Below are 12,928 nucleotides of genomic sequence, written 5' to 3' on the forward strand. Positions count from 1 at the left end.
TCTTGGTAAGCCTACTCCAAGCAGTGGAATGCAAGCAGAGATACATTATTTTAATATAAATGGCCTCACTTATCTTCCTCTGTGATGTACAGAAATGTGTTAGTAATTTTCTAGAAACATTGATTTCCCCCTCAACACCTGAGGCTAAAGTTGCTTTTGTCATGTATTATTAATTAAAGTACTATATCGTCTTTTTCATTGGTGTTCATACTTTCACTGTGGGACATCAAGTTAATTTTTCTGCATCTATTCGTGCCCAGAGGCAGAAATTGTCATCTAACTATGTAATCTAAAATTTCATTACAAGGAAGAAAAACTTAGACTTTGAAGAATTATTTATATATCCATCACTTGAGAGGATTTGAGATGGCTTTCAGTAAAAGATACACACAATTAAGAACTGAAATATATAATTGGGTCCAAGGAGAGGAGGGAAAAAAAATAACTCTACGAAGATCGGCGTTGTTGTAATTCAGCTTTATTTTTTATACTGAAGTTCCTAGCAGCTGATATAAAAAGGGAGGAAACTCAATTACATAAATCTCAGTATTAGAAAGGAGTACATATAAGTGTAGTAGTAAAGTTTATATTTTATTATAGTAACTTAAAAACTCTAGGATATAACATAAAAACACAGTTTAACAAAAGTCATTCTGCACATTGTTTCTTTTTGTTTCAGTGCCTCTTAACCACTAGAGAGATTACTAAACACAGTAATCTGTCTTTGACACATGTTACTCTCTTTGTGACTACCAGTGTTCTTTCTAGAACAAAGATTTTAATGAGTCGTTGCTTTGCTTAGAAATTTCTAGTGATTTCTATATTAGTCAAGGTTCAGTCAAGAGATAGAAACCATTCCAGATATTTGATCAGAAGTTAGTATAAGGTATTGTTACCAAGGTATAAAGTTAACTGCCTTTTTAAAAGCGTAAAAAAACAAACACTTGAGGTATCACAGAGGTAGGAAAACTGCAAACTGGATTCAGCATCTGGTACGTGAAAGAAATGCCGCTAGCAGGGTGAAGAAAATGTTGCTGGGGTGATACAGGAACAAAAAGCCCACAAGAAAAAATGGAGCAGCAAGGCTCTTCTTCATCTAACCTTCCAGTTTACCTCTGGTGCCCGTTTTTGACACAACCTAAGAGAGAGTCAGTTGACAAAGAAGAAATGTGGTTTGCAGAGTCTCAGCCCCATCTTGGCAAGGCCGAGTGGTTTAGGAACCTAAAGATGATAACTTAATAATTGTCGGTGTCCAGTTTTCAAGACATAATTATAAACCCCCTTTTGCTCTGCCGTTTTCCACATCGTCACCTCATCCATCTTTCCTGAGCATGGCATGTACCTTCAGAACTCGCTCTCTTTGTCCATGTTGGTTGCCTCCTGTGGTGGTCTCTCCCTGCGTATCCCGTGAACTTTTTCTTATTCCTCAATGCTGAACTCAAATGTTACCTCATCTGGGAAGCCCAGGTTGCTCTGCTGCAGAATAAGTCCCTCCTTTTCCAGAAATCTCTAGCATATTTTCATTGTCTCTCTTATATTGCTTGTCATATAAGCAGCATGGGAATTTATTTCCAAGTCTGTGGGTATGTGTTGCACAGCGGTGCTTCTTACAAGTAAAATATTTTCATGCTAACCAGAGCACAAACTAAATATGCATACTTTCATAAGACAAGTGTTTAGGGGCATATGATTTATAGATTTATTTTTTATTTTTGTGGCAGTCTTTTTGCCATAGACATATGTAGAAGTGGGGCTGAAGGAGTAAGGGATAGGTTGTAGGGAGAGGAGAGAGAGAAGCAAATTGGGGATTTAGCTGGGGGAGTAAAGGGAAAAGGTTGAAATCATTCAAATTTAGAAACTGTAAGCCCCGTGGCACTGAAATTCAGATCTCTGAAGAGGAGGTGCTACTCAGCTTGATTTCAGATTGATTGCATAATTCTCTCATTGAAAGCATGTTGAAAAAACTGCAAGTGCACTTTTAAAATCTATTCAGAGAAAATCAGTCTGCAGCCTGTGTCCACATCAGCAGTATAAATGAACACATATAAGATAGGTATTTAACTTATAAATCATATTTTTAAACCCTAAAATGTGCAACTATGAAAGGCCTTTTATAGTGCCATTTATATTTATGTTGAATAAAATATTCATTACCAATTAATTCCAAACTTAGCCCCTTAAATTGTATATGACAGCACTGAATTTTATATTAGCTGTGTACATCACGTATGTGTATTGCAATACGTATATGACATCAGCTAAGTTTGATTAACTTATCAATGTTGATCCAGCCATGTTTATACTGTGTGTTTAAGCTATGATTAGAAAGTGGGGACAAAGCTACAGAACTGTTAAATAGTTTACTTTTGATTGCTGACTTTTTATGGTTTTGCTTTGTTTTTGCTGCCTACAGCTGTTGGTTTTTACTGTAAGTATCTTGAAGATTGTATTCTAGTGCTTATGTTTGTATGTAGCATTTTATTATTTTTTTAAAAGTCAAATGATACAGAATTCAATGAAGTAGGAAGCAGAACTTTCCTATCGGATACACTTATAAAGTTGCCAGTGTAAACTGGTGTATATTCTTTTAGTCATTTTCTTTGAATATATATGTTTTTATACTCATAGAATCAGAGTATACTTACTATTCTATAACTTGTGAAAAGTTTTTTTTTGGAATTTTTGACCTAATATAAGATGAGGCCTAAAAAGATTGGGAGTGTGGCTAAAAGGATTTTGAAATTGAAGTTTTGTTTTCTGAGTCTGCATGTGCAACTTTTTGCTTACTCTTTTTCATTTTAATAGCACAGACCTTTTATTTGATTTCTTAAATTTTTAGTAAACTTCAAGTTTTTTTCTGCATTGCAAGGCTGAGTTATTTTAATTAATTTTTGATTATAAAGGAACATGTAATTGTAATTTTTTAAAAATCAAACTGCAGAGAAAGGATAGAGTATAAAAGTCTCCATTCCCTCCGATTAACAGTTGTTCATTTATTCATATATTCTTCCACAAATTTCAGTGCAAAAAAATGTGTGTACCATTCCCTTCACCCCAGATGATATACTATAATTTTCCTCCACTTAGCCCATTTTACTTAGCAGTGTACCTTGAATACTTTTCTGTATCAGAATGTATTGTTCTACCAAAAGTTTTTAAACAGCTGATAGCATTACATTTAACTAGTCCCCTTCTAATGGACATTTATAGTGTTGCCTACACCTCTGTGTTTACATATCTTTACATGTTTTATGTTTGCATTATTATTATATTTTGAATTTTGTTAAAAGTTTTGTGGAAATTTGTTTTCTCTCCTGTTATATAAGCACCTACAAAATATCATCTATTTTGCCTCTTGGCCTACAAAACTTAAAATATTTACTGTCTGACCCTTTATAGAGCAAGTTTGCCAATCCTTGATCTGTACCATTATACCACTACCCTGTGTTTTCTTTGTGACACTTTTCACTGTATGGGTTGTCTTATTTACTTGGTTGTCTGTCTTTCCTTGAACCACCACCTACTCTCTTGAATATAAGCAAATCCCTGGGAGCAGAGACTTTGTCCATCTCATTTATTACTGTATCTTCATCACCTGAACACTGTTGACACATAACAGGCACTCCATAAATATTTGTTCATCGATTAACAGTTTAAAGCAGAATGAAAAGGTAGTCTTTTGGGGTTTTTTAGGATCATCTTAAATACCTAAAAAGTTCTCCCATTTTTAGTGTAATCTCATGGTCAATACATGCATCCTTCAGGTATCTCATTATTTAATTTTACTCTTGTGATATTATAGTTAGCACTCTAGAAATTTTGCCTTTTGTTTTGAAAGTCCAGATATCTGAGATTCCTATTCTTGAATTCATTTACCTTTTATATAAGAATTTTATTAATGAAATATAAATCATAAAATTAATAAATGCTGTATTCCTCCAAGATTCTTTTTAAATGTCTATTTTGCCCTATGGGATTAAATTTTTATGTGCGTTCTAGCTTCATACCTAAAATTTGACACGCTTACGTCATTTTTCCTTCTTGATTCAACTTTATTCTAACCTTATATTTACCATTCATCTAATCAATTAACATTTGAGTGTCTGCCATGTGCCAGGTATTATGTTTGGCATCTGTGATGTTCTCCCACTAGAAACAAAAATATTTGTAAAGAATATGTATGTATTATGTGTGTAACCATTCTAAAATAGAAAAAGAGGTTTATACTGGCATCAGTGTGGAGAAATTTTTTCCTCTAATGTCTCTCAAATGGATTTCCAAGATGGCATTTATTACCTTGGCAAATTCATCAAGGTTTGGGTTATGGAGTACCCTTTGGATAATCCCATTTGCGAATCTGTTCTAGAGGTACCCAATTATGATGCTTGAATATATCTTATGTGACTGTATAACAGTTTGTCCTTTGCATGGGAAACAATGGCTTTAACAGAGTATGATTTTTTTACACTGTTGAGCAAGATACACAACTCTGTGTTCCTTCTCAGAAGATGTTATAGTATGTTGGCAGCAAGAGAAGAGAAAATGAAATGTGTGCAAATTCCCAGTCTGTCTTTATGAATAAATTTCTCTGAAGAAATTAATAGAAGGGATCAGGGCATCTCCCTATTCCTTCAAGATCAGCCAGGCCTGCTGGCCTGAGGCTCAGCCTCCAAGGATCTAGTAAGCTGATCCAATATTAGAGCCCTGGACCACTAAGGCCTAATTTTGTAAAGAGGGTAGGAACAATACAGGTAATAGTATGGTGTTTGACCTTTTAGAGTTAAGAGATAATGAAACGCTTTTGTCCAGTATCTCTCTTGGCAAACTGAAATTTTTGTCTGCTTGCAGTCATTTTCTAGCCCAGGGTAGAGAAGCATCTCTGATTTTTGTGGATCATAAAACAGTCTGACCTTAATTAAGCCTTGTAGATTTAGAAACCTGATGGTGATGTCAGCACCCTAAGGATTGACTCATTGCAGAGAAATACGAACGAACAAGAGGCATTTGGTGACTCAAATATTTGCATACATCAAGAAAAGGCAGTTTGGGGCCGGCCCTGTGGCTTAGCGGTTAAGTGCGCACGCTCCGCTGCTGGCGGCCTGGGTTCGGATCCCGGGCGCGCACCGACGCACTGCTTCTCCGGCCATGCTGAGGCCGCGTCCCACATACAGCAACTAGAAGGATGTGCAATTATGACATACAGTTATCTACTGGGGCTTTGGGGGAAAAATAAATAAATAAAAATTATTAAAAAAAAAAAAAAAAGGCAGTTTGGTGCATACATCTTACAAAAGGAACCTGAATAGATGAGCATTCAGCTTCCAACTTGACAGTGGACCCAGAACATTCAACAGAACATCCTTCCAAATATATTCAGTTGAATCTTCCAGTCCTGGAAGTTAGTCTCTGTCTTTCTGTGTCCTCAGCCTCGGGGGCGAGGCCGGGGTGGGGGCAGGATGCGGGGGATAGCTTGTTCTCTGAAATTATTTCCAGCCACATCAATCTCATTACTCTTGTCTTTCCTTTGGCCAGAATTATACCTCAAATGGTTTTGAGACAAATTTGTAATTTTTCTTTTTTATAAAAGTTAACAGTGTATATAAGAAGGTAATGCTGGACAAACAGTATACAATTACTTGAGCCACCAAAATCTCCCCAGTCTACCCCAACTTCAGTCATCACATACACACAAAAAATCTACAAAAATACATTTTCCTAATTTAAAAAAAAGAAATTTTTATAACAAAAAATTCATGCTGCCAAATCACTTTTCACTTACATTTAATTATAATAAAAATTAACCCACTGTGATCATATTGAATATTGTTTTGCAAGTTTTAGAACAATGCCGTATAACAAGAAAATGGAATAGAAAATATTATTTACATGTGCATATCATATGTACATTTATCTTGAGGTGGGATTTATCTATTAGTAGCAGAAATCACAGAGGCAAAGTCTGAAATTTAACCACATGAATATTTAAAATTTTCCTGCATTAAAATAAGTAAATAGAATATAAAAACTGTGAAAACACATGTCACTTTATAGTAGACTAAGTGTTGGTATCTAGTATAATTCAGTAGGAAAAAGCATAAAGAATACCAAAAAGTATTTTAAAAAAGACAGAATACTGATGGTTCATTAAACCAGTGAATCTCACCAGTAACCAAAGAAATGAAATATAAAATAATGACCTATTTTTGGAGGGAGGAAAAGCATAGGGCTTTCAGAATGGAGGGGAAAAATTTATTACAGAGTTTTGATAGGAGTGTGGCTAAAATTGCTCTTTTTATGCTAGGATTATAAAATATTATAATCTCTCTAGAGAACAGTTGGGCAGTGTATTTCAAAAACCTTAAAAATATGCATGCCATCTAACTCAGCATTTCTCTTTTTTTGGATTTTCTCCAAGGAAATAATCAGATTGCCTGAAAAGGTTTATCTGCTTGGGCAGGGGTGTGCAGATTATTTATCATAATGTTATTTATAATAAAGGAAATGGTTTGCAACCTAAATGTCCATCATTAAGGGTTTGGATAATTAAAAAATATACATATTATGGAGTCCTATGCCTCCATAAAAAATTGTTTTTAGAAAAATATTTAATGACATCAGAATGTTTATAATAAATGAAAAAAATTGTGGATTCCAAATTGTATGTATAGTATGACCCTAATTTTTATCTTTTTCTTTGTCTTTCTGTGAGCATGTATTAGTATTTTGTCACCTGAAAAGATAGATAGATTTATTTATCAGTAAATGCAACAGTGATGTCTGTTAACCTCCTGAAATAGAAATATATATTTCACTGTTTAGAGGGATCATTGTGTTCCAGATTGCTTTTCAAAGAGTTTAAAAGTAATTTTTTCAAAAATAACAAGGCACATTTTTGTATTTATATAGATATTCCTGATCAAGTTATAAGAGTTTTCAAAGCAGATCAACAAAGTTGCTACATTATCATCAGTAAAGACACTACAGCTAAAGAAGTTGTTTGTCATGCTGTTCATGAATTTGGTTTGACTGGTGCATCTGACACGTACTCTCTCTGTGAAGTTTCTGTTACTCCTGAGGGTGTCATAAAACAGCGAAGACTTCCAGACCAGTTCTCCAAGTTAGCTGATAGAATTCAGCTCAATGGAAGGTGAATGTGCTTATTAGCGAATGTACTTATTTCTAGATGTGTTTTTGAAGATTCTGCGTTAAAACAGATATTTTAAGTAGAAATATCATGTTTTAGGGCCACTGAGTTCTCTCTAAAATTAAAGTAGAATTTCTCTTTTTTCACCTTTTCCTGTCTCCATAATCATGTAATAAATGTAATCTTAGAGTGTTAGCACTAGTAAGGGCTACCCAAAAGTGGGAGAAGGAAAGGGAGGACAACTTGCTATAGTATTTTAGCCCTCTTGCTAAAGTAGTCTCAGAACCACTGATGTAGTCCAATCTGTTTTTTACAGAGAAGGAAACTAAATGATATATATCTTTATATGTATCTGAGTGTGTATGTATTAATTTATAAATCTGTTTTTAATATGAACAATATGTACTTCAGGCAAAAGAAGCCATAATTTTCACAATTCTTTTTCTAAGTAGTTTTCCTTTTATGAATATGCAGGAAAATTTTTAAATTTTTTAAAATGTGCTCTGAAAATTATTTGATCAACTAGAAGATTGTTTTTGTAGTACATTTGTTCTTTACTCTGGTGATTTTCTCTGAAAATAATGTAATCTTTTTAGTGAGCCTAGATTCACATAGAGAATGAGATCCTTGGAAACCTTAAAATGACCACCCATCATGGTTGCTGTAAAGAGATAGTGGGTTATCTCTGCTTTGCTGGCTATACATAGTGGTTAAGAGCATAGACCATGGAGCCGGACTACCCAAAATCAAATGCCAACTCTGGCTGTGTGACCTTGGGCAAGTTACTTAGTTTCTCTGCACCTGAATTTCCTCATCAGTAAAATGAGGGTGATAATAATAGAACCTACCTAATAGGAATGTTGTAAGTATTAAATGTTATTAAACACAACACACTCTATAAATGTTAGACATAATTTTATTGTCTATAGTATAATGAGTCTCAATGCTATTATTTATGGTATTCTCTTAGGCATGTGAACAGTAAAAAGGCTGAAGAACAAGAAGTATAGTTCCTTGACAGTAAAAAATAGATGGAGACAAATTTAGGCTTACATCAAGTTGTATATTAGAAAAGAATGAAGTAAAAGCTACATGTGATATAATATGTTACCTCTTTTCCCTAGCGCCAGCCCTGTGCAAGATGCTTCACAATTGTGAAACCTGTCTCTTAGCTTTTAAGTGCCATAGAATTGTTGATCTGAAAAGAAGAAAGAAAAAAGTGGGGCTGGCCCGGTGACATAGTGGTTAAGTTTGTGCCCTCTGCTTTCACGGCCCAGGGTTTGCAGGTTCGGATCCTGGGCATGGACCTATGCACCGCTTATCAAAGCCATGCTGTTGCAGGCATCCCGCATATAAAATAGAGGAAGTTGGGCACAGATGTTAGCTCAGGACCAATCTTCCTCAGCAAAAAGAAGAGGATTGGCAACGGATGTTAGCTCAGGGCTAATCTTCCTCACCAAAAAAAAAAAAAAAAAAGGAAGAAGAAGAAAGAAAAATGAAGGTTTTTTTAATGGTCCTGATCCATGCTGGAGTGAGGTTTTTGTATTTAACAAGGGAGAAATCATTGGTGGAAGAGTTCCCCCTCCTTTATGGGTTTTATTCTTCTTTCCTTCTCTTGGAAATTTAGAAATAAGGAAGGAAATGAGTGCAGTAACAAGTTCTGAATAGAGATGTAAACAGTCTTGATTGAGGTGTTTATTCATGCTGTCCGTGAACAAATATTTATATGGTACCTACTATGTGTCAGATACCCTCTTGGAGCCCTCATACAGCTTTTGTCCTCAAGAATATACATACGATTGTTCACACGTTGTGTGAGTAGTTCAATAAAATGGTTAAATTCATAGCATAACCAAATTATTTTTACTCTTTAAAATAGATGTCAAATAGCAGAATAACAGGACAACTTTAAAGTCTTCTCGTTTAAAATGTTAATTTTCCATTATCATCTGTAAGTGAAGGCTCTGCTAACATTTTTGGCAATAAGTTATTAACAGTATAATGATATTTTCACAACAGTAACAAAGAGGGAAAGTGATCTTATAAATGTGAAATCACTTATAAAAACAATTTTTTTCCTTTTAGGTATTATTTAAAAAATAACATGGAAACAGAAACCTTATGTTCAGATGAAGATGCTCAAGAACTAGTTAAGGAAAGCCAATTATCCATGCTTCAGCTCAGTACCATTGAGGTGGCCACTCAGCTGTCAATGAGGGACTTTGATTTGTTTCGTAATATTGAGCCTACTGAATACATTGATGACCTTTTTAAATTAGATTCCAAAACAGGAAATACTCACTTGAAAGAGTTTGAGGACGTTGTAAACCAAGAGACATTCTGGGTTGCCTCAGAGATTTTAACTGAATCAAATCAGCTTAAACGAATGAAGCTTATTAAGCATTTTATTAAAATTGCACTTCATTGTCGAGAATGTAAGAACTTCAATTCCATGTTTGCAATAATAAGGTAAGTTTGTACAAATGTTTGTGTATGGTTTTGTCATGATATTAGACATGAAGCTGAATTTCTGCTTAGGTGTTAAATGACTAGGAGAAGAAAAGTTCGATTAATATATTTTTACTAAAGTATTGTTAAATTTAACATATTTTCCATTCTAGTGATACTGGATTTTTCTCTTTTTTGTTTCTTCCATCTTTTTGTCACTTAAAAATTTTTTTGGTGACTATGGGTGACTGCCTTCCCATTTTTCTTCCTTTCTCCCCCTTTGATGGATTATACCCGCTTTGGGATGTGTGCCCAGCAGCTGGTCTTTATCATCAGATTTCTGTACTCTGCATCTTTTAGCACCTGCCTCACTGTAATTCGGCATTGAAAAATCACAGTGTTGTATTGATACTCTAACTTAAAACTGCTATTTTGAAACAACAATAACAATAATAATAATGGCAACCATTTGGTGAGCTCTTCCTATTTCCCAGGCACTACATGAGGTATCACTGGGTGTGTTGCTGCTCAAGCAAGGTAGGCTATTAAAATTATACAAGTCCTTCAAAGTTTATAAGCCCAGGAAGTGTGGACAGTTACATAAGCTACTGGGACTCTTCTTCCTTCTCCTCATTCATTATGAGAAGCCAATGTAGGTAATTTATTTTCTGACCCTCATCCAGCACATCGCTGATCAACAGAGGGATTCCTCTTAAAGCAAATCTATTAAAGGTGAAGGGTAGTTGTAGTTTGGTCCATTTATAAGGCCATGCACTTATATATAGCAGCATAAGTCCACCTTAACCAATCCCATCTACGTACACCCCCACAGAATTTAATTATGATTTGTTCCTAATACTCACATGGGATAAAAGTAGAATATTTATAGGGACTTTTTAATCACAAATCTGTCATGGTAATAGAGAACTCCTTTATGAAGTTAACCAGTGGCTGCCATTGAGCTAGACACTGTTAGAGGAGTATTGAATAGAGATTAACATAGTGACCTTTAGAGTCAGCTGCACCTGAGTTTGAATCCTCCCTCTCCCGTGTAGTAGCAGTGTGTCAATGGAAAATTAAAAACCAGTTTTCTCATCTATAAAATACAGGAATTACACAACCAACCTCACAGTTTTTAACACCTGGGTCTAAAATAGGGGAACAAAGATGCCACTGATGAACACTTAGAAGGCTGGAAATTGAAACTATTTGTACAGGAAGCATAGAGTAAAGAACTTGAAAACAGGCTCAATTTTGGAGTACTCCATGAAGAAAATTGATTCACACCAAGAGAGAGCTCTGTGTAGAAAGAGAGTGTAGAAGGAAAATGGTAGAGGGCTAAAAACCATACCTGGTGACCATCTTCGGTGTGGGGGTAAAGAAGAGAGTCTAGCCAAGAGATAGAGGATCAATACAATAGATAGTAGAATAGCACAGTTATGATAGTGTCATTAAAGCCTTAGAAAGTGATTTGAAAGAAGGTGGTAGACAGTAGCCCCAAGATACCAGTATAAGGAAGGCCTAGGATTTGGTTAAGAGGCTTTGCTTTGGTTAAGAGGTTTGTTTTGTTATAAGGAACATTTTATTATACACATTTTCAATAGTTCATGTAAAGTTAATTGCTTTGTATTCTTATCTTACATTTTATATTAAAATATGTCAAAGAATATAAAGGACATATTAACTTTTTGGCAGAGATGACACAGGTGAATCAATCAGTTCTGCCCGGAATTAAATAGTATTATTACTTTTTTTTTTTAGTTCTCTCTTTTTTTCTTAGTCTGGCTAAAGGTTTGTCAATCTATTTATCATTTCAAAAAACCAGTTCTTAGTTTCTTTGATCTTTTCTATTATTTTTCTGGCCTCTATTTTGTTTATTTCTGCTCTGATCTTTGTTATGTTTTTCTTCTCCTATCTTTGGTCTGAGTTTTTCTTTTTCTAGTTCTTTGATGTGTAAAGTTAGGTAACTTATTTGAGGTCTGTTTCTTAATATAGGCATTTATCACTATAAAAGTCTGTCTTGGAACTGCTTTTGCAGCATCCCATGGGTTTTGGTATATTGTATATCCATTTTCCTTTGTTTAGAGATATTTTTTTATTTCTCTTTTGATTTTTTCTTTGACTTAGTTGTTATTCAAGGATGTGTTGTTTAATTTCCACATATTTGTAGATTTTTCCAGTTTTCCCCTTGTTGTTAATTCTTAGTTTCATACCATTGTGGTCAGAAAAGATACTTGGTATGGTTTTAGTCTTCTTAAATTTGCTAAGACTTGTTTTGTGGCTTATCTTATGATCTGTCCTGGAGAATGTTCATGCATGATTGAGAAGAATGTGTATTCTACTGATGTTGGATGAGATGACCTATATATATCTGTTAGGTCCATTTGTTCTAAAGTATGGTTCAAGTTCTACGTTTCCTTGTTGATTTTCTGTCTGGATGATCTACCCATTGCTGAAAGTGGGGTATTGAAGTCCCCTACTATTATTGTATTGTCTCTTTCTCCCTTCAGGTCCATTAGTATTTGCTTAATATATTTAGGTGCTCCAATGTTGGGTGGGTATATATTTATGATTGTTATGCCTTCTTGATGAATTAACCTCTTTATCATTATATAATGACCTTCTTTGTCTCTTTTTACCATTTTTGGCTTAAAGTCTATTCTGTCTGATATAAATGTAGTTATTCCTGCTCTCTCCTGGTTTCCACTTGCATGGAATATCTTTTTCCATCCCTTCACTTTGAGTCTATGTGTGTCCTTTAAGCTGAAATGAGTCTCTTGTAGACAGCACATAGTTGAGTCTTGTTTTTTTATCCAGCCACTCTGTGCTGAATGATTGGAGGCTTTGGTCCATTGACATTTAGAGTAACTACTGATATGTAAGGACTTACTACTGCCATCTTATTAATGGTTTTCCGGCTGTTTTGTAATACTCTTGTTCCTTTTTTACTTTCATGCTGTGTTCCCTCATAAATTGATGATTTTCCTTGATTGTATGCTGATTTCCTTGTCTTTATCTTTTGTGAGTCTACTATAGGTTTTTGCTCTGTGGCTACCATGAGACTTAGATGAAACATCTTAGAACAGTCTATTGGATGCTGGTAACAACTTCAATCACATACAAAACTCTACCCTTTTACTCCCCCCCTTTTATGTTTTTAAAGTCAAAATTTGCCTTTTTTTATATCGTGTATTCATTTACAAATTATAGTAGGTATGGTTATTTTTGATACTCTTGTCCTTTAACCTTTATACTCAAGTGATTAACACACCATCATATTACAGTATTGAGAGTTTTCTGATTTTAACTATATATTTACCTTTATCAGAGTGTTGT

At 34.6% G+C, this 12,928-nt stretch overlaps 1 protein-coding gene across 5 annotated transcripts in view; it reads left to right on the forward strand.

Annotated features, from left to right (window-relative positions):
- RAPGEF6 (Rap guanine nucleotide exchange factor 6) overlaps positions 1–12,928 on the forward strand; it is a 203,307-nt gene that overhangs the window by 152,116 nt on the left and 38,263 nt on the right. For all 5 annotated transcript variants that reach the window (XM_014796298.2, XM_087429849.1, XM_087429848.1 and 2 more), the window contains 2 exons: positions 6,907–7,147; positions 9,230–9,613. In XM_014796298.2, the coding sequence (XP_014651784.1) occupies positions 6,907–7,147; positions 9,230–9,613 (625 nt within the window). The remainder of the gene's footprint in view (positions 1–6,906; positions 7,148–9,229; positions 9,614–12,928) is intronic.

Source organism: Ceratotherium simum, chromosome 4 (genome assembly GCF_057802395.1).
Source record: "Ceratotherium simum simum isolate JZ-2026a chromosome 4, ASM5780239v1, whole genome shotgun sequence".
In the NCBI taxonomy this organism is placed as follows: domain Eukaryota; kingdom Metazoa; phylum Chordata; class Mammalia; order Perissodactyla; family Rhinocerotidae; genus Ceratotherium; species Ceratotherium simum.